This window comes from Eulemur rufifrons, chromosome 3, assembly GCF_041146395.1.
Source record: "Eulemur rufifrons isolate Redbay chromosome 3, OSU_ERuf_1, whole genome shotgun sequence".
Taxonomy (NCBI): domain Eukaryota; kingdom Metazoa; phylum Chordata; class Mammalia; order Primates; family Lemuridae; genus Eulemur; species Eulemur rufifrons.
Genome location: NC_090985.1, coordinates 24,225,945 through 24,251,514, shown reverse-complemented (window position 1 = coordinate 24,251,514; position 25,570 = coordinate 24,225,945). Strand labels below are relative to the sequence as shown.

At 55.8% G+C, this 25,570-nt stretch overlaps 3 protein-coding genes across 5 annotated transcripts; 1 reads left to right on the top strand and 2 right to left on the bottom strand.

Moving 5' to 3' along the window:
- Positions 1-8,123: 8,123 nt before the first annotated feature.
- On the bottom strand, positions 8,124-9,698 carry TMEM249 (transmembrane protein 249). The gene is made up of 6 exons (XM_069465585.1): positions 9,693-9,698; positions 9,482-9,632; positions 9,113-9,207; positions 8,770-8,965; positions 8,566-8,651; positions 8,124-8,312 (listed from the first exon to the last, which is right to left on the bottom strand). The coding sequence occupies exons 1-6, from the start codon at positions 9,696-9,698 to the stop codon at positions 8,124-8,126; spliced, it is 723 nt and encodes a 240-aa protein (XP_069321686.1).
- A 616-nt stretch (positions 9,699-10,314) lies between these two features.
- Positions 10,315-13,411, bottom strand: FBXL6 (F-box and leucine rich repeat protein 6). Of its 2 annotated transcripts, none has more exons than XM_069465866.1 (9): positions 12,994-13,411; positions 12,551-12,709; positions 12,322-12,385; positions 11,888-12,019; positions 11,707-11,814; positions 11,502-11,615; positions 11,199-11,430; positions 10,865-11,111; positions 10,315-10,567 (listed from the first exon to the last, which is right to left on the bottom strand). In XM_069465866.1, the coding sequence occupies exons 1-9, from the start codon at positions 13,392-13,394 to the stop codon at positions 10,417-10,419; spliced, it is 1,608 nt and encodes a 535-aa protein (XP_069321967.1). In that variant the 5' UTR covers positions 13,395-13,411; the 3' UTR covers positions 10,315-10,416. The 2 variants fall into 2 exon arrangements, with proteins under 2 accessions (XP_069321967.1, XP_069321968.1); XM_069465867.1 differs by having other exon boundaries at positions 12,340-12,385.
- An 82-nt stretch (positions 13,412-13,493) lies between these two features.
- SLC52A2 (solute carrier family 52 member 2) lies at positions 13,494-16,110 on the top strand. 2 transcript variants are annotated; one of them, XM_069465864.1, is made up of 5 exons: positions 13,494-13,567; positions 14,115-14,353; positions 14,460-15,333; positions 15,435-15,558; positions 15,649-16,110. In XM_069465864.1, exons 2-5 carry the CDS (start codon positions 14,224-14,226, stop codon positions 15,859-15,861), a joined length of 1,341 nt encoding a protein of 446 aa, XP_069321965.1. In that variant the 5' UTR covers positions 13,494-13,567; positions 14,115-14,223; the 3' UTR covers positions 15,862-16,110. The 2 variants fall into 2 exon arrangements, with proteins under 2 accessions (XP_069321965.1, XP_069321966.1); XM_069465865.1 differs by lacking the exon at positions 13,494-13,567 and having other exon boundaries at positions 14,293-14,334.
- Positions 16,111-25,570: the final 9,460 nt, after the last annotated feature.

The following is a 25,570-nucleotide window of genomic DNA, read 5'->3' as shown; positions in this document are numbered from 1 at the left end:
GTGCATGTCGTACAACAGAAATTTACTTCTCACAGTTCTGGAGGTTGGGAAACCCAAAATCAAGGCACTGCCCAATTCAGTGTCTGGTGAGGGCTCACTTCCTCATAAATGGAGACTTCTCCCTGTGTCCTCACATGGTGGAAGGGGCAAAGGAGCTCTCTGGGTCCTCCTTTATAAAGGCACTGATCCCGTTCATGAAGGTTCCATCCTATGACTGTTTCATTCCGTGGATGAGTTTGCCCCAAAAGCAGCAGCAGGGGAGTTCCCACAAGGGAGAGCTCCAAACCTTCCCAAGATGGGGCAGTTGGGATTCCAAAGAGAGCACTGAACACCAGGGTGCTCAGTCCACATCATTTACTAGGGGAACTTATATACAGAGGCTGCAGCATCCTCGCGATGGACAGTGAGAGAATAGGGTATTCTCCCCAGGTACTGCCACAGCCAGGGCTTCAGAGTATGGAGTTTACATGAGGGTTTAAGGAATCTGGCTCAGGGCCGGGGCCAGTTTCTTTCTAGTAAACCTAGATAACTTTGTTGGTGCCTGGGAATGTTCAAGGCCCGAGTTTTGGTTCAAGCCTGCTAGGCAAACCTGCAGCTGGCTGGGGTCACAGAGTGGTCAAGGCACTCTGTGATTTTCCATCAGGACACAGAAAGAAAGCGGGGGAGCAGGGAGACCTCCAATGACCTAATCACCTCTCAAAGGCCCACCTCCCAATACCATCACATTGGTGATTAGGTTTCAACCTATGAATTCTGGGGAGACACTGACACTCAGACCATAGCAGATGATATCCAGTTTTTAGAACTTTCACTGTCATCGAGCAGTGGTCACAAGGCAGCCGGGAAGGCACCAGCTGGTGCACTGTACCAGGTGTTTGAAAAGTCTAGGGGAATGATCATGGTAGGGGTGGTGGGGTGGCCACTGCTCGGCTCCATTAAAGATTCAAAGGAAGTCTGGGCGAGGTGGCTCACACCTGTAATCCAAGCACTCTGGGAGGCTGAGACAGGAGGATCGCTTGAAGTCAGGAGTTTGAGGCCAGCCTGGGCAAAAGTGAGACCCCGTCTCTACTAAAAATAGAAAAAATGAGCCAGGTGTGGTAGCCAGGTGGTTTGCACCTGTAGTCCCAGCTACTCAGGAGGCTGAAGCAGGAGGATCACTGGAGCCCAGGAGTTTGAGGTTGCTGTGAGCTAGGCTGACGCCATGGCACTCTAGCCCAGGAAAAAGAGCAAGAGTCTCTCTCTCTAAAAAAAAAAAAAAAGGATTCAAAGGAGGAATAATGAAAGCCTGAGAATACCACTAACTGGCACTGAAGGCCAAGGCGGGAAGGCAGAGGGCCCCAGGGGGTGCACACTGAGGCAGACTCTAATTTCTGCAGCCAGAGGCAGAGAGCCGAGGTCAGACCCACAACTCCACCATCAGAGTAGCTGAGCTCCAAAGAATCCCAGACCCATGTTCACTTCCAGCCCAGAGCGGTAGTTACAGAAACCAGATGTGTCTTCCTGCCTGAAACAACTGAAAAACTGGAGAAAAGCTATGGAACAATGGTTCTGCAGACATTGGACATGGGCAGTGAAGGACAGTGATTCTTGAGAGGTGGGGGACAAACATGACCCCTGTGACTCCCCAAGGTCACTGTCTGGAAAGAGTACCGGTGGGCAACCCAGACGGACTCCCTCAGTGTAGGAGTCGGAGCTGGTGTCTGGGGGCAGCCAGGGGAGCCAGAGTCCACGTGGCAGAGAACCGGAGAGAGGAGCACAGCCCAGAAGTCTGCTGAGGGCCCTCAAGTGTTCAGCAGAGAAAATAGTGCATGTGTGAGGCAAATAGCAGAGTCTAGGAAAAGACTCACCCGAAAGGATGAGAAGGAACAAGCCCTGGAGCACACACAGGGCCGGGAATAATGATTGATCCCAACAGCCAGAGTGGAAAACCTCACAAGGTATCAGGTCAAACACTCAGAAGCCTTTTCCTCAATAATCAGGAAAACTAACATTAGACTAAACACTCTCCTGGGCACACCTAACAAAGCTTAAAAGCACAACTAGACTTCTAGAGATGAAAACTACAATGCCTGAGATTAAAAAAAAAATACACAGGATGGGATTAACAACAGATTAGACATTGCAAATATTAGTGAACTTGAAGACACAGCAATAGAAATGATCCAAAGGTAAACACAGAGGAAAAAAAGACTGGGGGAAAAATGAACACAGTATCAGTGAGCTCTAGCACAACTTCAAGGGACCTAATATACATGTCATTGGAGTTCCTAAGAGTGGGGATGGATTGGGGGGGAAAAAGGATTATAGAAATGAGGGTCAAATTTTTCCAAATTTCATGAAGATTATAAACCCCCAAATCTAAGAAGTTCAACAAGCCCCAAGCACATAAAATAGGAAGAAAATTATATACACCAAGGCATATCATAATGAAATTGCTTAAAACCAAGTGATACAGAGAAGATATTAAAAGTAGCCAGAGGGAGGGGGTGGAAAAAAACCCACATTTTATGGACAGAGGAGAAAGATAAGGATGACAGCAGATTTCTCATGGAGAAAAACCCAAAAATCTCGAAGATGGTGGAGCAACATCTTTAAAGTATTGAAAGACAAAAACAAGCCTGTCATCCTAAAATTCTACACCCAGTGAAAATAGCTTTCAAAACAGAAGGCTAAGTAGGCTTTCCAAACATACAAAAACTGAAAGAATTCATCACCAGCTGATCCACACTGCAAGATATCTTAAAGGAAGTCATTCAGGGAGAAGAAATGATGCCAGATGGAAATCTAGATCTCCACCAAGGAGTGAAAAGCTTGGAAATTGTAGCTGGGTGGGTATGTGTGAAGACTTTGCTTTTTAGTATTTAAAAGACAATCAAGTTATTAAATATAAAACAATAGCAATGCATATAGGATTTACAATATATGTGGAAGGAAAATGTATAATAAAATAGCCAGTGGCCAGGAGAAGAGAAATGGAACGCACTATGGTGACAGTCTCAGCATACATCTGAAGTGCTACGACGTTGCTGGAAGCTGGCTATGACAAACTGAAGATATGCACTGTAAACAATAGGCTGACAAGGAAAATAAATCATGAAAAATTCTCAATGAATGCAAAAGAAGGCAGAAAAAGAAAAAGAGGGAAACAGAACAAATGGAGCAAATTGGAAACAAACGGCAAGATGGTGGATTCGAACCCAACCACGTTTCTTTCCTGTTTTCTTTTTTATGAGACAGAGTCTTGCTCTGTCACCTGGGCTAGAGTGCAGTGGCATCATCATCATAGCTCACTGCAACCTCAAACTCCTGGGCTCAAGGAATCCTGCTGCCGCAGCCTCCTGAGTAGCTGGGACTACAGATGCGCACCACCATGCCCGGCTAATTTTTCTGTTTTTCGTAGAGACAGGGGTCTCATTCTTGTTCAGCCTGATCAGGAACTCCTGACTTCAAGCAATCCTCCTGCCTCAGTCTCCCAGAATGCTGGGATTACAGGTGCGAGCCACCATGCCTGGCCTGTTTGTCCTTTTGTATGTTCTGTTCTTTGGAAGCTGGTTACAGCGTTCAGCACACACTCAAGGCTCCTCCCACTTTTTAGCAGAAGTGTCAATTAAAGATATACAATCCCTGTTTCATTAATGTACATAGCGTGTGTAGGGGAAGGTCCTTGTGTTTTAGCTCCTAGGTCTCTGTACCTGAAGACCCACACACGTAGGCTGCACCTGAGAAAGTTCATCTGCACCTGGACCTGCCTTAGATGCCAAGACCCTGGACTTCAAGCCTGAGCTGGATGCTGTAAAGTGGTGAGATATTAGGGGTCTTGGGAGGGAGTGAGTGCATTTTGTATGTGGGAGGGGCCAGAGGGGAGACTGCAGCAGCCTGCTTGCATCCATGGCCCCACCAACCCTTGCCTCCTGGGGCTCACCCCTCATCTAGTCCCCTCCACACTGACACTTGGCTTGGCCAATGGGATGCCAGTGAGTGAGGCACACAGATGCCTGATAAGACAGGTGCTCACTGGGGTCTGTCCTCTTATAACACTCCCCCTGAAGCCAGCAGCCCAGATAGCCTGCTGAATGGTGAGATTCCACTTGGAGAGAGGCTCTGAAGGATGAGAGGGCATCTTTAACATTCTGGCCTCAGCTATGCTTCTGGCTGATGTACCCACATGGGTGATCCCAAATACCCCTGTGGAGTGGAACCACCCAGCTGAGCCCAGCAAGCCCACAAAATCATGAGAAAGAGTAACATCATTGCTGTTTTGAGCCCTTCAGTTTAGGGTGGTGGGGTACATGGCAATAGGGAACTGACGCTCCTTGTCCTCACGCTGCCTTCCTGGCTCAGGTTCCATGATTCAGAATCATAATCACTCCCTTGGCCCCACACTCTTATCCTATTGTCGTGGTTAAAGAGCTAACTTTGTTAGACCAAAGTGTTGCCTGCTCCACACCTGCATCTAAGCAGCAACACTTTGCTAGAGAAAAATATAAAACCACACTCACCGGCCCTTCACATTTTATGACACACATCTCAATTAAGCACTACACACTGCTATACAATCTTACTATACTTTCCTCATCCAATTACTCTCCCATTCCCTGAAAGGACTATTTCATACCTTCCCCTTTCCCTTAAAACCTCCTAATCCCCTTCAAAGCTAACAACCTTCTTATTAGTTAGGATCAGGCTTGCAGCAAGTGTTAGAAAACTCCAAGTAACAATAGCTTAAACTGTATAATTTTTTTCTCTTTCACATAAAAAGACTCCAATGGAAGCCATTCAGGATTTGTAGGGTAACTCCACAATCACCAAGCTCTGCAATATCCTGTTGCTCTGCCATCCTCAACACATGCATTCTACCTCATGGTCCAAAATGGCTGCTGAGCTCCAGTCATCATGAATACATTCCAGCCCACAAAAAAGAAAAAAATGGCAAAGACAAGCAAACCCCTTTAAGAACACTTTTGGAAATTACAAGCACCAATTCTTATATTGCATTGGCCAAGAATTCATCTCATAACCACCTGTACCAATCTACAACAGAGGCTGGGAATTGTAGTCTTTATTCTGTGTGACCATATGCCTAGCTAAATATGGGGGGTCCTTTTCTAAGGAGGAAGGAGTAAGTGAAAGAGGGACAAAAAGACCCTGCTTCTAATCCCAATTGTGTTCCTAATCCTCTCCTTCTCTGCCCAGCCAAGAACTGTGTTCTGGCAAATGGCCCCTGGACCTGCTTCATAATAAATCTATATTGGGTCATTCCCACCTGCACACTAATATGCCTTTTATTTATTTTATTTTGATTTATTTATTTTTGAGACAGAGTCTTACTCTGTTGCCTAGGTTAGAGTGCCGTGGCGTCAGCCTAGCTCACAGCAACCTCAAACTCCTGGGCTCCAACGATCCTCTTGCCTCAGCCTCCCGAGTAGCTGGGACGACAGGCATACGCCACCATGCCTGGCTAATTTTTTCTGTATACATTTTTAGTTGTCCAAATAATTTCTTTCTACTTTAGTACAGACAGGGTCTCGCTCTTGCTCAGGCTGGTCTCGAACTCCTGACCTCCAGCGATCCTCCTGCCTTGGCCTCCCAGAGTGCTAGGATTACAGGTATGAGCCACCACGCCCAGCACTAATATGCCTTTTAAAGTGAACAAGCAAGACCTTCCTCCTCCTGCAAGCTGCCACCTTGTTTCTCTGCCCTTGACAGTGAAACTTCCTGTGTGATCTTTACTTCCCTCTTGCCACTGCCCCCTACTCCCCGCCACTTCGCCACTTCGGTAGTGCTGGTGAGTCCCCTTCTCTGAGGCTGTTCCTGAAGGAGCAGTGCCACTCCTGGTGAGCCTCCATCTTGCTGGACTTGGGTCCCCTCTCCCTTCCTCTCTGGTTTTCTAGCCCTTCCGCCGTGGGCCTCTCCTCTGCCCTTTATCTCTGAAGCCAGGCACTTGTATATTGCCAGCAACTTCTCAACCAGGGCTTTGGTTGTGGCGACCTCAGCGGTGACAATGGTTCAGGTTTGTGCTTCCCCCTTCCCCTTCTCTCCATAGCCTTTCTGCCTTTCCAAATTCCCTTGACAAAGTCCCACACACCTGCTCTAACTCAGAATTCCTGGCTGCCAGGCCTCCCCCCACACCCCCTAGCCCCAGCGCCCAACCAGAAACCCAGACTCACCTGGAATTGCTCTTCTCTGCAGCCCATGCGCAGCCTACCAGCAAGTCCTGCCCACTTGCCTTCCAGTTGTAGCTCATACCTGCTGGTGATCCTTGGTCCTCTGCTCCTCTTGCTGCCTGGCCCCTTCTGTCGTTACACAATTCCTGCAGCCTCGGGGCCCTTTTCCATCACTCCTTCCCTGGAGCGTAGTGCATCTCTTCTTACAACTCTCCAGCAGTTTCCCATTGCAAGGAGGACCAAAAACTCTGCCTGCTCTTTCCAGATCATCTCGGGCCTCCTTCCCCAAGTCCTCTCCCCTGTGACTGGCTTAGTCTCCTTGCAGCTTCTTGAGCACATGCAGCTCAGTCCTGTGTCACACCCTTTGTTCTTCTTGTCCCTTCTGTCCAGAATGCTCTCCCCTACAGCTTGTATCAACTCAAAGACCACTCCCAGGAAAGGCCTTTCCTGAGCCCCTAGCTAGAGGGACCCTACCCCTCCTCCAGCCCCCTTGGATGCGTAGAAGTTAGCTCTGCATTCTGGGTCCCCCTTAGGTCATCAGCTCCAGAAAAGCAGGGACTTTGCCTGAGTTAAACTAAGTCCCTAACCCAAACCCTGGTAAAAGTTGAGTACTGCCACTCTGGGGACATCTTAGGCCCCATATTCTGGGGGTAAGGGGGTCCTTGCTCTTGTGTCATTACTAACAATTCCTCCAGGGACTACCTAAAGCAACTCCAACAGCCCCCAGACCATGCCCCAGCAATGGGTGGGGGTGCCCATGTGCCCACTGGGTCTGGCCAGCCTTGGGGTTAGGGGTTGACCCAGTGACTCCAAGTCATGGTTCCAAGCAGGGTTGGATTCATGGGCATATGACAGGGCACCAAGCTCAGGACCTTGTGCTTGGTTTAATACTCTCCTGTCTCCATCTTGAAATTCCTCACAACTTTATTTTTATTTTTTATAGACAGAGTCTTGCCATGTTGTCCAGGCAGGCCTCGAACTTATGGCATCAAGCGATCCTCCAGCCTTATCCTCTCAAGTAGCTGGGATTACAGATGTACGTCACTGTGCTTACTTTCTTAATAACTTTCTAACAAGGGGCTCCAAGTTTTCATTTGGCATGGAGCCCTGCATATTATGTAGCCATTCCTGGTTCCAAGAACACTTAGCTGACACAATGCCCAAAGACCTAGGCCAGTAGCAGGCTGACCAGGACAGCCAGATGGACAGTGCCTGGCACTGCTCTTCCTAGAACCCCATGGCCCACTGCTTTCTCTGCTCTGACGGCAGCCCCCAGAGCCCAGGAGGCCTCAGGTGTAGGGGTGAGAGCTGGGGGTTCTACTGGACAGGGAACATGGGACTGGAGCTCCAGCAGGCACATGGAGCAAGTGCTGTGGTCACTACAGGCGTATACCCCACAAGAGGCCTCATGCTGTGGCCTAGGAGGTATGCAGCAACAACTTTGGGGGATATTTAGTCCAGGATGCACCCCCAGGCACAGGGCTTGTTCTCTGGTCCTACCCCATCCCACTGCTGGCTGGACTAGGAAGAGGCAGGCACCTGACCCAGACTGGACCAGTCAGATTTGGACTCCTGGATGCCACTCATTGGCCAGCACCTCTGAAGTCAGGTAGGGCCAGTGAAGTGTGCTAGCCAAGGAGGGCAGCAAGTCCTGAGCCTACCTGCTCCACTCTTAGAGGCCTGCCTGCAGCCACCCTTGCTCCACCTCCCATCTGGGGTTTGCTGCTGTTGGTTAAAGGGGCTCCCTGAGGCCTTGGGCAGTGTGGACTGGTGGAAGGCCCGGGAACAGGAGCGCCTCCCCAGTCTCCCAACGAGGTCTGGAAACTGAGGCAGCTTTATTGAGAGGAAGGCCAGTGGGTGGACCTGACATTCGCTCCGCCCGAGTAGGGATGGGAGGCTACAGGGCAATGGAGAGCACAGTCCTTGGGGTGGGGAAGAGGGGGAGTACAGGCCTCAGAGTCACACCTCCAGGTCGGACTGAGTGAGACTCGGCCTGTTGTAGACGCGGTCCTTGCGCAACACGATGCCTGGGCTGAAGGCGGCCCCCAGCGGCCAGTGGCGAACCACGTGCCGGTAGGACGTGGCCAGGTAGTCGAAGTAGTTAATGTTGAGTTTCCCAGCGATGTAACGGCCCAGGTATTCCATTTGCTGTCGGAGCGGGTGGCTGTCAGCTCCGACCCGGACAGGACTGGCCCCGCCGCCGCGCCCTCTAGGCTTCCCCTCCCCTGACCAGCCGCCTTCCCGGCCCCGCCTGCAGCCCAGCGCCCGCTCCGCCAGCTCCCAGCGCGGAGGACCGCACTATATTTACCCTTTGCGTGGGAAATGGCCACATCCAAAGAAACTAAACAGTGGTCAGTGTCATTCAGTCCTGAGGAGGGGTCATGTCAGGGGCGGGACTCACCTCGTAGCGCTCCGACAGCTGCACCAGCACCAGCGGCTCCAGCCTGTGGCCGCCAAGGACCAGCTGAAAGAAGCACCTCCCGTGGGCTGGGGAGGGGCGCGGGCTCAGCCGGGGGCCTCTGGGACGGGGGCGGGGCAGCGGGCTGGCCTGTCCACCCCTCCCGCTCCCCAGCAGCCTCCCCCGGCCGCCTGTCCCGGGCGTCACCGTCGGAGCTGAGCGCCAGGCGCACGTAGACCAGGTGCATGGGGCCCTGGCACACGGTGCGGCCCTGTATGGAGAAGTGGTACATGCCGCGCGTGTGGTTGAGCACCAGGCGGCGCCGCGGCAGCGACGAGACGATGAGCCACAGGCCCACGCCCATGCCGTACATAGGGAAGCCCCACGTCTCCTGCTCCTGCACCTGCGGGCGCCGCGGGAACCGTCTGAGCTGCGCGGGCGGAGGCGGGCGCTCTGGGGGCGGGGCAGGGGTACTTCGGGAGCTGGTGCGGAGCGTCTGGTCCAGCCCTCAGGGGAGGAAGGCCGTGGGGTAGGGCCCAGGACCTCCAACCTGTCTTAGGGAGCTGAAGCTGACCAGGATCACGCAGACGACGAAGAGCAGCGTCCCCTTCCACAAAGTGTCCAGGTAGTACTCGAGGACAAAGACTGGGGGCGGCGTGTGGCGGCGCGTGAGGACTGCTGACCCATGCCCGCAGCCAGGGAGTGGCGGTGCTAGGTCTTTGCCAGTAAGAGCCCGCCAGCTCAGGGCTCCGGGCAGTGGCGTTGTCCCGCCTGCGGTGTCTGAGCCCCCGAAGGCACCGGCCGGTCCCGCCCAGGGCTCTGGCCCTGCCTACCTGGCCTCGCCCTATTCAGGCCTCCGGGCCCGGCCCCCTCCTCCCCGGAGTCTCGCCCCGCCCCGCCCCGCCCCGCCCGCGCGCACCGTCTGGCTGCTGCTGCGTGAACGGGAAGAAATTGTTGTTCTTGAGACGACTGGCCAGGTGGCGCTCGGTGCAGAAGAGTCCTAGGGCCCAGAGCTGGAAGTGCTTGCCGCCAGAGGTAGTGGGCAGGCTGCTGGCCCGGCCCTTAGGGGTCTGGGTCAGGCAGAAGCGTCAGCCTGGCGGCTTCACCCGCTACCACCACCCACTGCCCACAGTCATGCTCCCACCTGGGAGATCAAATTCTCCAGGGCTGCGGTTCAGGAAGGAGCAGGATCTCGCAAGCGACGGGCAGAGCAGTGAGGCCAGGCAGTGGTCCGGGATGGGCGGCGCACGGGTTCTAGAAGTTCCAGGAGGCAGGTTCTAGAAGGGGCCGCTCTGTTGACCAACCCTTTGGGGAGTCCCAGTCCAGCCCCTGCGGTGGACGTGCTCTTCCCGGTCAGATTCTGCCCCACTGGAGACACCCTGTGCAGCCTGGTTTGGTCTTCAACTGAAGGGTGGATGGCTGGACATGCCACGTCTAAGCTGCAGACAAATCTGCAGGCAGGCAGCCCTCACCAATCCCCATGCTGAGCAGGGCCCCACCTCTCCATGGGAACCTCTGCCCCCTCCATCCATGGACAGCTCCCCTCAGTGTACCCGAGGGCGGGACACACACTCTCAGCCCAAGATTCAAGCCCAGCAGTGAGCAGACAAAAGGTGGCCAGGGTAGGCTCAAGAGCCCACTGGGGGCCACCCCACCCCCAAAACACATAGCCTCTGGGCCAGCTGTAGCCCCCAGTGGCTCCATCAGCTATAACCTCTGTTCCTCAACCCTACCCCAAAGACCAGGCAGAGTTCCTAAAAAACGTTTTATTGTAACAAAATGCTCAAATATTCAAAACTGGGGAAGCACACAGGGTGGAGCAGGCTGGCTGAGGCCTCTGAGGTGTGTAGCTGCTTAGTGGGGGGAGGGAGGGGTGGTGAGCAGCTGCTCCAGACACCACTGGACTTCCTCAAGGCCCCGGTAGGCCCGCTTCAGGCCCCTGGGAAGGCAGCGGCAGGACTCCAGGTTGAGGTACAGCAGGCCTCGGCAGCTGCTGACCACAGAGCTGTGGAGGCAGAGCAGGCCAGGGGAGCTGAGCTGCTGCCCAGAAGATCCAGGCCACAGAAGGGCTGGGCCAGACTAGGAAGCCCTGTCTGCTTCTGCTGCACACCTGCCTCTGCCACCCACAGCCATCGAGGCCAATCCCAGTACCCCTGGGTGGCCAAGGCCAGGCCAAGCAGGGCATGCTCTCCTCTCTCAGACCCCTGGAGGCCACAAGCCAGAAAGGACAGCACTTTTGGGCCCCAGGCAGACAGGGAGATAAGTGTACTGGCTCTAAAGGACCAGGGGAGGGGGTGCTGACCTGACCGTGCTTGGTGTGACCCGGGTACCCCTGAGGTTAAGGGAACACAGGGCTGGGTGTGAGCCCCCAGAGGTGCCTGAGAAGGCAGTGAGGGCCTGCTCCAAGTCCTTCTCACTGAATCCCTGGCCACTCAAGTCCAGTTCCCGCAGGGTGTGGTACCACTTCTGGGTCAACAGAGGACTGCCCTCCTTGGCTAGAGTCAGCCGGTCTGACATGCCATACAGGCCCAGGTGAAGCTGCTCCAGCTCTAAGGTGAGAGGAGTGAGCATGAGCAGCAGGGCAGGCAAGAGTCCCCACATTTCATCTGCCCAGCCGCCACCCAGGCACAGCTGACCCTGACATGGGAGATTGTGCAGGCCAGCAGGCGTGATACGGGCACAGCCTCGAAGATCCAGCAGGCGCAGGTTGGGGGAACCGTGGAGCAGGCGGCCCAGGACCTCATTGCTCACAAAGTTGCAGGTGGAGCTGGCGAGGCAGAGCTCCTCAAGGCTGGGGAAGCCTGGTCCGAGAGCCACCCCTCTCCCGGAAGGCTTGGGCAGCCACGTGAGGTTCAGCAGCCGCAGCACCTGGGGGTGAGGCCCAGGCTGCAGACAAGGGAGGAGGGGATGACAGGTGGAATGGGTGGGGCATCAAGTACCTGCAGCTGGGGGCAGCCTTTCTGCAGCGCTTCGACGGGCAGCTGGAGGGGAATGCTATTGCGGTTGATGCCAGTGCTCACCTCCAGGACCTGGAGCTGAGGGCAGCAGCTGCTCTGCAGGGGTGGGGGTGGGGGACACCAGAGTCAGCATCCTGGCAGTCCCCAGCTCAGCATCTGGCTCTGCTCCTGCCCATCACCAACCTACCAGCAGCGCGCCCAAGATGGCTGTTGTCTGGGAGCTGTAGGTCAGCCATAGTTTGCGCATTCGGGGCCCTGCTTCCTCCAAAAAACTCACCACAGCTGTGGATTCCACCTGGGCACCCAGCACAAGAAACCTGTCATCTCAGCCCAGTCTTTGTCAGGGCTCCTTGGGACACAGGGCTTACCATGGAGTGCTGTAGGTCCAGGCTGTGGAGCTGACGGCAGGCTTTGGCTAGCATGACCAGAGCATCAGTGGTCACACCATGGCAGTCTGAAAGCTTGAGGAAAGTGAGCTGAGGACAGGACTCACCTACCAGCTTTGAGAAGACAGAGGGCCAACTGGAGTTGGGGGAGGGCAGGCTAAGGTTCACAGGGGAAAGAAACTGGTGGATGGTACCACCCCACTCAACTGCCTCAGCTATGACCTCTGTTCTGCCCATGCCAGGCCTACCTGGGTTCCCCTACCTCCAAGACCTCCCTGCTGGAGGAGACAAGAGGAAAAGCAGGCAGGCATTCCCATGGGGTAGCGTTGGGCCCTAAGGTGCCTGACCTACTTCCTAGAGTACTGGACAACCCCAGTGGGTCATGGCTGGTGTGTAAGGTATCCTGGAGCTCTCACCTTTAACACGGGGTGTACCTGAGACTTCCAGTGGATGAGGGTCAGCCTCTGGAGCTGTGAGAACCTGGGCCGACAGCAGAGGCAGAACTGCACTAGTATCCCCACGTTGCCCCTCCTGTTGGAGTCCTCCCCACCCAACACCTTGGTGCAGGAAGACAGAAGGGGCCTAGGGCTTGCCACACACCACACAGGTGGAGCCAGGGGATAAAGAAAAGAGGGAACCCCTCACCGATTGGGCATAAGCCACTCCAGGGAAGCAAGGAGCTTCTTCTCCGCCTTGACTCCACCCTTGGCAGGGCGGCTAGCCAGCGGGGGCGACAGGGTCACGGAGCGCCAGAGCGCGGGTTGGGAGGCGGCCTCCTGCCAGCGGCGGCACACGCGCGCGGCCCTGGGAGGACAGCTCTGCTGAGGGTGCCGGGTCTTTCGTGGGCGAAGCCCCTACCGGCTGCCACCATAGGCTTCCTAAAAGGGTACCTGCCCTCAGCTCAAAGCCCGGCTCTCGGGGCTCCAAATGGACCCCCAGGGAGACTGAGCTCCCGGATAGACGTCTGAGCACCAATGTATCCGCGCTCAGACGCGTTCGCTCTCTGCCCTTGCCCCGGCCACCCGCTCGGACCACTTGCGGTCCAAGCCGCTGCGCTCGACAGGCCTGGGCTGTGGGTGCAGTGTTACCTGCCCAGGAAGGGCATGGGCCCATCGACCGCCACCAGCAGCCCGAAAATCTGCACCAGGATTTCCAAGGGAATGCGGTCTCCCCAGCCAGCGTCGGGCCCCTGCTCGGGCGCGGGCGCCGGCTCCGGCCAGGACGTGGCCTTGGGCTTGGCAGCTGCGGCGCGAGGGCCCGGGTGAGGCTGCCGCTGAGCGCGGCGGGCGGCTCGCCTTTTCGTGCGGGTGCGGGCGGGCCCTGGGCCGGGCAGCACCAGCAGCATGCTGTCCGACTGTAGCAGGTGGCACCCAGAGCCGCTCGGCGCCAGCTGATCCCACCACCAGTCCTCGGCCGAGCGGACCCGCGCGCCGGCCAGCGGCGCAACCCCACCTCTGCGCCAGGCCTGCCGGGCAGCCCGAGCAGCCATCACCGCCGACGCCGCTCCAGGGCCCACCCAACCTGAACGGAAGGGGCGCGGCCGTGCGCGGAAGGGGCGGGGCACTCCGACCCATTCCCCGCCCCTCAGGCTAGCAAGATGCCCAGCTCTCCGGCTCGCTATTTCAGGGCGGGCCTGCTAGCTGAGTCCCGGAGGCCCGGCTGGTGAGTTGCGGGTCCCGGCTTCCGCCCTGCCCTGCTGAACCCCAGCCCTGCAGGCTCCGGGTTGGGGCGGCGCCCCCGCGTGGCGGGAAGGCCGACCGCTGGTCGGGTAGCGTTTGGTGTGCTGGGCCCCCGACGCATGGGGCGGCTTCCAGGGCGCCCACCTAATGCGGCGAGGGGGCGGCCCCTGGGCAGAGCGCGCGCGGCCCCGCCGGGAGTCAGACTTGGCTCCTGCAGTCCTGGGTACTGCACAAGCCCTGGGGCGTGCGTGCCACCTGAGCGGCGCTTTGTCCCGGGGTCCGTTGGCGGGTGAGGGTGGTGGTGGTGGTTCTGGCAACTCGGAGCCCTGGTCCTCCGTGGGCAGGAGGATCAGCTCCCTCCCCCGGGTCCGCGGCGCCCTGAGCTGACTTCTCTCCCTGCCGGCATCGGTAGTTTCAGCCGCGCCCAGCCCCGCCCCCGGTCCCGCCCCCGGCGCTCCCTCTAGTTCCTCTGGTCCTGGGAGTCGATTCTGTTCCCAATCCGTCCAGCACGCCTGTCTGTTTCCCTCAAGCTAGAAGAGATCTTCAGTTCTCAGAAGAGCCAAAGCGTCTCTGGACCTAGGTGGAGAAAGAGCTGGCTGTGATCTTTGCCCTGTCCTGGAGGGCCCAGCCTTGGGCTGAATGGCAGCACCCACGCTAGGTCGTCTGGCGCTGACCCACCTGCTGGTGGCTCTCTTCGGCATGGGCTCGTGGGCTGCGGTCAACGGGATCTGGGTGGAGCTGCCTGTGGTGGTAAAAGACCTTCCGGAGGGTGAGTGGGAGGGAGGTGCAGGAAAGCCAAAGCAGGTGTGCCCAGGAAGGTGGGCTGCGGCTGCTCTTTGTCGTGCCGCTTACACGGCCAATCCCCTTCCCTGCAGGTTGGAGCCTCCCTGCATACCTCTCTGTGTGTGTTGCGCTGGGGAACCTGGGTCTGCTGGTGGTGACCCTGTGGAGGCGGCTGACTCTGGACAAGGGCGAGCGGGTCCCCATACAGGTGGTGCAGGCGCTGAGCATGGTGGGCACAGCCCTGCTGGCCCCTCTGTGGCGCCAGGTAGCCCCAGTAGCAGGGCAGCTCCACTCCGTGGCCTTCCTACCATTGGCCTTGATGCTGGCGATGGCCTCCTGTGCCTCTAATGTCACTTTCTTGCCCTTCTTGAGCCACCTGCCACCTCCCTTCCTACGGTCTTTCTTCCTGGGTCAGGGTCTCAGCGCCCTGCTGCCCTGTGTGCTGGCCCTAGTGCAGGGTGTGGGCCGCCTCGAGTGCCCACCAGCCCCCACCAATGGTACTCCTGGTCCCCCACTGAACTTCCCTGAGCATTTTTCTGCCAGCACCTTCTTCTGGGCACTTACTGCCCTTCTGGTCACTTCAGCTGCCGCCTTCCAGGGTCTCCTTCTGCTGTTGCCGTCACTACCATCTGCACCCACAGGGGGCCCAGGGCCTGGCCTGCAGGTGGGAGCCCCAGGAGCAGAGGAGGAGGAGGAGAAAGAGGTCTCGCTGTTGCAGGAGCCACCAAGCCAGGTGGCAGGCACCACCCCTGGCCCAGACCCTGAGGCCTATGGGCTGCTCTCGGCCCGCAGTGCCTGCCTGCTGGGTCTGCTGGCTGTCACCAATGCACTGACCAATGGCGTGCTGCCCGCAATACAGAGCTTTTCCTCTTTGCCCTACGGGCGCCTGGCCTATCACCTGGCCGTGGTGCTGGGCAGTGCCGCCAACCCCCTTGCCTGCTTCCTGGCCATGGGTGTGCTGTGCAGGTACGCAAGGGGCCCCAAATCCCTTGGCGGGTGGAAGTGACCAAGGGGTGAAGACCAAGTCCTGGCACAGCCAACCCTGAGTCTCTGCTCATCCCTGGCAGGTCCCTGGCAGGGTTAAGCGGTCTCTCTCTACTGGGCATGCTCTTTGGAGCCTACCTGATGGCATTGGCAGTCCTGAGCCCCTGCCCACCCCTAGTGGGCACGTCTGCAGGGGTGGTCTTTGTGGTGAGCACAGCAGGGACATGAAATGGGGAGGCGGGTTTGCCCTGAAGCAGGGGCATCTCATGTTCAGCCTGCTGCTGTGTCCCCTCTCAGGTGCTGTCGTGGGTGCTGTGTCTGGGCGTGTTCTCATATGTGAAGGTGGCAGTCAGCTCCCTGCTGCACGGTGGGGGCCAGCGAGCATTGCTGGCAGCTGGTGTGGCCATCCAGGTGGGCTCTCTGCTCGGCGCTGTTGCTATGTTCCCTCCCACCAGCATCTACCATGTGTTCCACAGCGGAAAGGATTGTGTGGACCCCTGTGGCCCCTGAGCCTGGGCAAGAGGGGTCCTCACTCCACTCCTGTCTTCACCTTGAGGCTGCCACAGGCCTGAGTGCCTGTGGCCCAGAGAGACCCCCACGTGGCACACTCAGAGACACCTGCACACTCCACAGGAGACCCTGGCACTTCAGGCACCGAGAACAAAGAGCAGGACTGGAGCCAGGGCTGGGTTGGGGCTGTGGGCTAAGCCCCTGGGCTGGGGACCTACATGGAATTTGGACAGTAAAAAAACATTCTTACTCAGAGAGTAGGAGTTGTTAGTCTTGTGAACATCTCCTGTGCAGATGCCTCTGAGAACTAGAGCTGTCCCTTGCCAGGGTCCTGGCACAGCTTTTCTGGGCAGGTGGGTCTCACAGATCCTGGTGTCACGCCTTCTGAGCCCAGACACACCCCTCTCCCACCCCACCGCTCTCCCTGGTGCTTCTTGGACCCGCCCTGAGTGAGGGTGCAGGCTAGCTCCAGGTTCACACAGGCCGCGGGCTGTGGTGGTCAGAGGCAGTATGGTTGCCGAGAAGCAGCAGGCCCTCTTCCCTGCAGCATCACAAGGACATGAAGGCCAGGCCGGTTGGGCTGTGACACACTGAAGTCCACCCCTGGGACCTGGAATGACTGCTGCCCACTGGCTTTCTGGGAGCATCCTGCCAGGGGATTGACACCAGGGGTTCAGTGCAAGTTCCAGGTACAGAAGGGGCTCTGTGAAAGGGACTTGGGAGAGATGGGGTGTGAGATTCTAGCCTGTCTCAGCCTTCGGCCTGAGAGCACCCCCCACCCCAGCCACCAGCTTCTATAGGTTTTAGCTCCTCCTACAGTTGGATCCCCAAAGGCCCCACACCCACTATTCGGGCAGACCCGGCTGCAGCTGCCTCCTCCCTGTGCTGCTGGCGGGGATAGCCCTGTCCTGAGCAGTCTGGGCCGTGCTTGTAGGCATCTGCAGGGAGCACGGCCTTGTCACTGACCAGCATGTCCCAGGCTGGGCAGTTCTTGGGCTCTTGCACAAGGGACTGGAGCTGTGTGGAAATGAATCAGAAAGAGCACCTGAACCAGGCAAAAGGGTGGCAAGGATCCAGAACAGGGTATTGAGGAGGCTTTGCCAGGGCAGGAGCCTGGGCCGCGTTGCATGCCACCCACCTTGTAGGCCTGTGGAAAGGAGTGGTCCATGGGGAACTCAGCCTCCCAGGGAGGCAGGACATTGAGCTGTGATCGCTGTGACTGTTGTGGCATCACAGCTCCATCCTCACAGACACAGGGTTCCTGCAGCTACGAGGAGTGGGGGTGCAGGCACTTGGGACTGGCTCCTGCGCCTGCTGGCTGCCCTCCACCCATGATTGTTCCACTCTCCGGATGTCCTTTCTAAACTTCAGAAGCCTCCTGTCCTTGACTAGGCCTGCACGTAGGCCTTTGAAGGGCCTAGTCTTCCTCCCCCTTCAGCCCTGCTTCCCATCTTGGCAGGGCCATCTGAGCAAGAGGGCTGTGGTAGGAAGAACAGAGCCTCTGGCTTGGGGAGGGGCCAGAGCCCCAGGCTTGGCCCTGGCCTCCTAGGGTGCTGGCTGACTGCCTGAGGGGGCTGGGGTAGGGGTGGCTGGACAAGGCTGCTCCACTTTCAGGTGGGCAGGCACCGAAGGGCTCTAGGGGTTGGGGACTGGCAGGTTGGGTGTGAGCCTCAGATGTTGCTGGGAGAGCGGGGAGAGATTGAGAGGGGAGGCTGAGGCATTGGGGTTGGCAGCATGCCCTAGGGCAGCAGGCCTGGGTCTCAACCCTCTCGGCACCGGTCCTGAGGTGCTGGGGGCCTGCCCTTTCCTGTCCACTCTGGGCTGGGGGCTGGTGGAACCACTCCCAGCTCCTTCCTGTCTTCCCTCCCACTGGGCAGTGATCAGAGACATTCATGGAACTCTGCCCTGCCCGTGTGTGTGTTTGTGCAGGGTGTACCAGTCACGAGGGTCACACAGGAGTCTGGGTCTGCCTGACCCTGGTGGGAGACATGCATGACTCAGAGAGAAGGGGGCAGGTGGCCCTGAACCCAGGGGAAGGGGCAGCAGGTGGATGGTCTGAGGAAACCACTGCCCTTTGAAGTATCCAAGGGCTTCCTGTGGGTGCCTTGTAGGAAACGGGGCAGGCATCAAAGTAATAGGAAGATGCTAGGGACAAGTCCTTGAGAGCCACTCACTCATGGTTTCCCATGACTGAACCCAGGGGTGTCCCTCAGGAGGCAGGATGGCCCTGCCTGCTGGCCTGCCCAGGTCAGGGCTCCCTCCACCTCCAGCTGGACAGCAGCTAGCCAGAGGCTCCAAGGCTCACAACCCAGCCCAAGGGGCTCCCTCAGTCCTGGTGCTGGGAGAGTTTGGAAGAGACTGCATAGGGAAGGCAGCAGTTGAGGCAGGGCCTAAGGCACCTGGCTGTCCCCGCAGAGAGGGCTGTCCCCTGAGCAGTAGCAAAGTCTGAACCGCAAGGCTCACTGTTCCTTGTCCCACCACAAGGAGAAGTCCCTTCGGTTCCTCGAAACCAGAGTAAGGCAAGGCATGGCTGCCACATGCCACCTCCTTTCCCAGGTGTGTGGCCATCTCACCTGAGCTGACCCATGAGTGCCGGGACAAGGCTCACCTGGCTTTGACTGAAGACTGAAGGTAGAGCCTCGACCCTCCTGCAGTCCTGTGGGTGTCAGCTCAGTGGAGTCCCGAGACAGATGTGGGTTCTGATGCAACTGTAGGTGACACTTGGGTGAAGGGACAGTCATGCCCTTTGATTTGGGTCTTCTCAGAGACCCCATTGCCTGATGTGGGAACATGGGATAATGGTCTTTTAAGGCCCTCTGGCCACCCCTACCCCCTCTGGGGAACCTGCTGCCCACCCTTGTGGGGCTACTTGGGCTTCCTTTAGTCTGAGAACTGGCCTGATCCTCACTGCAGCTTCCAGGGGAGTGATCACAGCACCCCCTGCCCAGTCCCAGCCACCCTGTGGCTGGGTGTGTGACCTATCCTCCAGGCACAATGCCAGTCCTCCCACCCATTTGTGCAATACATAAGTCAGAGGACACCGTGCGATCTGTCTGAGGGGCATGAGTTGCTTTGAGAGCTGTAAAGACTACTCAGATATTCAGGGAGCCCACCTGAGATTGAAGGCAGCCAGGGGCAAGCAGAGCTGAGAGGTAGAGAGAGGCAGAACCCTGAAAACATGCTGAGATCACCTGGATCCAGCTGTGCCTGAAGCCACACCCCATGGACTTGGAGCTCCAGGATCCCCAGTCTTCCCAATCTGCCCAGCCTGCTTTCTACAGTTACCCATTTTTCTCAGTCCCAGACCCCCAGACCCTTGTCTCCAATTACTCCAGTACCTAGCCGCCATCCCAAGCCTTAACTTCTCCTCCGGTTACCCAAATTTCCCAGCCTTCATACCCCCGACTCAACTCCCGCGGTTTGCTTCAGCAGCAGCCCTGGTGTTAACTCTCAAGAATGGAAGAGCAGACCACCCCCATCTGACCAGCCTGGATTCCAGACCACAGGGTTCCAGCACTGCGGTGGGGAGGGGTAGGCCCTCTGGTGGCTGAGTTTGGCCGACTGCTGGCTTAGTGGGTAGGGTGGGGAAGGGGATGGTGGCTCTTAATTCAGAAAAATAAAGAAGTGTGCTGCCCTCCACGCTGAGAGCCCTAGAGCCAGGCCCCATGACATCACCTTGGGCAGGGAGCCACCTCAAATTCCTGGGCTCAAGCAATCCTCCTGCCTCAGCCTCCCAAGTAGCTGGGACTACATGTATGCGCCACCATGCCTGGTTAATTTTTTTCTATACATTTTTAGTTGTCCAGCTAATTTCTTTCTATTTTTTATTAGCGACGAGGTCTCGCTCTTGCTCAGGCTGGTTTCGAACTCCTGAGCTCAAATGATCCACCTGCCTTGGCCTCCCAGAGTGCTAGGATTCCAGGTGTGAGCCACCGCACCCGGCCTAAAATCAATTTTTAAGAAAATGAAATCAGGCCGGGCGTGGTGGCTCACGCCTGTAATCCTAGCACTCTGGGAGGCCGAGGTGGGCGGATCGTTTGAGCTCAGGAGTTCGAGACCAGCCTGAGCAAGAGCGAGACCCCATCTCTACTAAAAATAGAAAGAAATTATATGGACAGCTAAAAATATATATAGAAAAAATTAGCCGGGCATGGTGGCGCATGCCTGTAGTCCCAGCTACTCGGGAGGCTGAGGCAGGAGGATCACTTGAGCCCAGGAGTGTGAGGTTGCTGTGAGCTAGGCTGACGCCACGGCACTCACTCTAGCCTGGGCAACAGAGTGAGACTCTGTCTCAAAAAAAAAAAAAAAAGAAAAGAAAATGAAATCAAGGTGTCAGCTGGGCAAAAAATAAAAAATAAGAGAAATAAAGTTTTAAAAGGAAAAAAACTCAAGAAAGTGAATAAAATATTTGCAAATCATCTATCTGATTAGAACTTGTATCTAAAATATATAATGAAGTCTCACAACTCTATGATAAAAAGGTAAATAACCTAATTAAAAATTGGGCAAAAGATTGAATAGACATTTCTCCAAAGAAGATATACAAATGGCAAATAAATATAAGAAAAGATCACTAACTGGAAAACAGTCTGGAGTCCCTCAAAATGTCAAACATAGAGCTGCTATACCACCCAGCAATTCCATGCCTAGGCACGACCCACTGGTTTTTAATATATTAGCAGAGTTGTGCAATTTCACTACCATCTAACTTTAAGACATTCACATACCCTTTAGCCAGTCCCCCACTACCTTTCCATTGTCCCTGGCCCCAGGCAGCTGCTATTCTATCTCCTGTCTCTGTGCCCTTATGCACTTCACACATATGCATGGAGTCATACATATGTGGACTTTCGTGACTGACTTCTTCCACTTAATGTTTTTAAGGCTCATCCTTGCAGTAGCATGTGTCAGTACTTTATTCCTTTTTGTTGCTCAATATTTTACTGTATGGATGTATTGCATTTTATTTAGTCATTTATTAATTGATAGACATTTTGGTTGTTTCCACTGGCTATTATAAAGAATGCTGCTATGAACATTCATGTAGAATAGATTAGATTTTTGTATGGATGTGTTTCCATTTCACCCAGGAATGGAATTGCTGTGCAATATGATAACTGTATTTTTTTTTTTTTTTTTTTTTTTTTTTGAGACAGGTTCTCACTCTGTCACCCAGGCTGTAGTGCAGTGGCAAGATCACAGCTCACTTCCTAGGCTCAAGCAAGTACTCCAGCCTGGGTGACAGAGTGAGACCCTGTCTCAAAAAAGAAAAAGAAAAAGTGAAGATGGGGAGTTAGTAATGAAAACTTTAAACTTTGGAATAAGCAAGAAAGATACATTGTCGGCATTTTCAGTGGAAAAGTACCCATATTTAGAGCACACCTTTCCAGGTTATCTGATTTTGACTCTACCAGGTTCCTGCCCCTCACTGTCTTTATCTATTTTACAAATATGTAAATTACAGATAATTGATAGCATTACCAACAATTCCTTTTTATAGACATGTGAGTAATTTCGGTCCAATGGAGGTTCCATTGTTTTTCGTGTGGAAAAAGCTGGTCTTACATCTATTTTTAAGTCCATTTTAGCATTCCTTTACTTCATATAAATTCATGGTTCTTGAACTTCTTTGAACTGGTTTTTCATTAGTTAATAGTTTAGCCTTTTTTTTTTTTTTTTTGTCTCACTCTGTTGCCTGGACTAGAGTGCCATGGTGTCATCATAGCTCACAGCAACCTCAAACTCCTGGTCTCAAGCGACCCTCCTGCCTCAGCCCCCTGAGTAGCTGGGACTGTAGGTGTGCACTACCACGCCCGGCTAATTTTTTCTAGTTTTAGTAGATGGGGTCTCACTCTTATTCAGGCTGGTTTCGAACTCCTGACCGCAAGTGATCCTCCTTCCTCTGCTTCCCAGAGTGCTAGGATTACAGGCGTAAGCCACCGCATCTGGCCCATTAGTTAATGATTTAAATAAACCTTTGACATACTGTCCTTGTCAAAGTGCTGCCAGAACAAATTACTACAAACCTGGTGGCTTAAAATGTCAGAAATTTATTCTCTCACAGTTTTAGAAACCAGGAGGCTAAAATCAAGGTGTCCACAGGGCTGGTTCCTTCTGAGGCTCTGGGAAGAACCCTCTGGGGCTCCTCCCGCTCTGGTGCCATCCAGGCTCCTTGGCCTAGGTCCTTTCACTCCAGCCCTTTCCCCATTGTCTCGTGGCCTTTCCTTCAGTGTCCTCATCTTTCTCTCTTTTCTCAGTAAGCACTCCAGTGATTGGATTTGGGGTCCAACCTAATGTACAATGATTTCTTCTAGAGATCCTCGACTTGGTTATGTCTGTGAAGGTACTATTTCCAAATAACATCTCCTGCGCAGGCTCTGGAGCTAGGACTTGGAGTGAGTCCTTATTGGGGTACACTGTTCCAGCCACTACACACATGCTCATTTTATACCTGTGTGAAAGTCATGCTTCTTCATGCCTATTTACACTCTTTCTTCTCTCATAGTAGTTTTGTAGCCCAAGGGGACTGGGAACATCATGTTTGGGGAACATGGGGGATGCTGGGAAATGGGGGAGATGGGCTGAGAGCAGAGGCCTGGGATCTGGAGTGTTGCTGAGGGTGAGGGAGCAGGAGATGAGGTCATATGGGATAGGGGAAGGTTTTTCTTAGTGCCCCCTGGGCCCAGCGGCCCCAGTTTTGGGACGCTGACTCCCCACAGCACCACCCGGGGCATGGTGCCCACATTCAGTCCAGGACATATGCTGTCTATCCAAAATAAAGCCCTGCAGGCCGGGACAGGGCGAGGAACAGCTTATCCCACTGTGCAGCTCACACCTTGCCTACGTCATCACTTCACAGATGCCTGGAGACTTACGTTTCAGCCCACACGGATGCACTGCTCTGGTCCATTAATCAGTGTAGGGTGATGCAGGAGGTCAAATGTGTGCAACTGAGAATGCTCCAGAAGGCCTGGCTCTGGGAGGGGCTCCAGGTCCACTTGGCCAAGCTCAGCCTGGACTTTGGGGATGAGGGAGTGAAGACTGGACCATGTACTGCCCTCCTGGGAAGGGGACAAAGGATCACTGACAGCTGCCTGTGTTCAGCCAGCATAGGGAGCCCAGAATGCATTACCTTGGGGATGACGGGTATTTTGCATGTGAGGTAGGCAAACAGCAGCCAGTGGCGTGAGAGAGGGACTGAGGTGCTGGCTCTGCCAGGGCCAGGGACCACCCAATGGAAGAGATGCCCTTGGTTTGAGCCATGTGAGAAGAGTAGGAGAGGTGTGGGGGGAGGAGGAGGAGGAGGTGTGGGGAGGAGGAAAAGGGGTAGGAGGAGGAAGAAGGGGTAGAGGAGGAGGAGGAGTGGGAAAGGGGAGGAGGAGTTAGGAGGAGGAGGAGAGGGAGGAGGAGTAGGTGGGGGAGGAGGAGGTATGGGAGGAGTTGTGGGGTGGAAGAGTATAGTGGAGGAGGGGGAAGGAGGAGGAGGGGAGGGGGAAGAGGAGGACAGTAAGGAGGAGGTGTGGAGAGGGGGAGGAAGGGGAGGAGCCCAGGCATGAGGGTTGTACAAAGGTCTGGAGGCCTAAATCTTCCCACTTGCAGAACCTGCATCACTTGAAGAACCTGCATGGCTGGCCCCACCAGGAGGGGTTTTTATTTCATGCTCAAAGTGGCACTCTGGCAGGGCTTCAGGCAGACGCAGTGCCAGGAGCACCATAGTTTTGAGCATCCCCTGGGTGCTGTTGGGGGACTGTGGTGGGCAGTCCTGTGGCAGCTGTGGTTGCTGGAATCTAGTGTCTGGGCCTGGCCCCACCCTCCACAGCTCTCCCCAAAGAGAGAGGAGAACCCGCTGGGGGGCTAGAGGTTGTGATGTTGTCAGGATGTTCTTGTAAGGGGCCAAGGCCAAGGTCTTATCTTAAAGGCCACATGGGACACACACTGGCCTGGAACGGTCTCTCCATGGGGCTGTGAGCCACTGCAGGGCCTGCCAGGAGCCCTGGCCGCTTTTCTGGTTGTCTGCCTTTCCCAGAGCGAGTGGTTTCTTTGCCCTCCCCACAGGCAGGTGGTGAGACAGCTCCTCTCCTGTGGAAGGAGATGGGAGAGTGCAGCTGTGGCCAGGGGACCTGGGCCCACGGATTCTGGTGATGGCCAAAGCTGGTGGGGCTTGCTGATGAGGGACAGGGCAGGAGGGAGAGTGGGGACGGGCCAGGAACAAACCCACTGGGGAAGGGGTAAGAGGTGCTAGGCGGTCCTGGAATCCCCAACACCAGTGAGGGGGCATCACCCTGAGGCTGTAGGCCTAGGTCCAGAAATGGTGCCCATCCCTTAGCCCACGTTCCATCAGCGAGAACTAGTGTGGCCTCCCAGGGACAGGGACTGTGAGCCCCAGCAGCCAGGACAGCAAGTCATGGGAGGAGGGTTTTGTTTGTTTTTGTGTTTTAACTGGTAGATACCAGTGCATGTTTGGTTCTTTTGGGGTGACCTAGTGGAGTGAGATGACTGCAGGGACAGGAGAAAGAGGGCATGATCCCATAGCAGGGACATGGTCCTCAAGATGGAGGAGGGGCTCCTGCCATAGGAGGCCAGCAGGGGCTGGGAGGGCTGGAGAGAGGGAAGCAGCTAGGGAGGACATGAGGAGGTTCCAGGCCATGAACTGGGGTGGGATGTTCCCTTCAGTCCCGCACCCTGCCTCAGCCCAGGTGTGGACAGTGGGTGCTGCTGTAAGGGAGTAACCCTGGGTCAGCAGGGGTGTGGGCGTGTCAGAGCGAGCTATGCATGATGGGGTGTGGTGGGAGTAGGGGGGAATGTTGGGCCCCTCAGCACTCACTGCAGAGGCAGAGGGACCCACCTGAGGCCCCCCTCAGTCTCTGCCTTGGAGGCCACCCTTGCTGAGCTGGGGCTGAGCCCTCCTTGAGGGAGCTCCTGACAAGCCCACAGGGTGCCTCAGGCTTCTTGTCCCCTCCCCAGGGCTGCAGTGTCCTCACCTTGCCTGCCAGGGGCATACCACCCCTTGCACCCTGTTGTTCCAGCCAGGTCCTGGGCTCTCCAGACAGCTACTTTCTTCTCTCTCCGTGCAATATCCACCCATCTCCAAATCCCATCCGCTCACCTCCTGAAGCATGGCTCTCTGCTGTTCTGTGGAGCCCGTGTCATCTGCTTTGCAAAGCCAACACCTCACCACCCCCACCCCCATTTCTCCTGAGTCTGAGCTACTGATGTGACTGCACAGACTCACGTACGAATCCTGATATCTGGCACCAGCAATGCTACGTGGTAGTAACTTTCTGAATCAGCCCCATCGGCCGGAAGCCACACTGCTTGCTGGGAGACTTCAATTTCCGTGTTTGGGGTGCTCACAGCCCTCTTGGGCCTGTACAGGTGTCCCAGAGCCTTGAGAGGCTTCCATGGCCCTAGACCTTCAGGTGGGCCCTGAGTCCCAACCACACGGGCCCCTACCAGACTGCCTGAGGCCTCTTGCTGGCCTGTGCCACGGTGCAGGCTTAGCCTCGTAGGGGCAAGGACCAAATAGTCATCTTCCCCATGGGCTGTCCCTCTGGCGTCCACTCTCCAGTGGGCACTACAGTGGAATGGCTTCAGTCCTGAATGCCCCATGCCTCCCCTCCCCATCTTGAGGCCAGGGCACCTTGAATCCTCTGCCCTGCCCACTGCACACCCACCTGCTCTTAGAGCCCCCAACCCAGACATCCCAGCT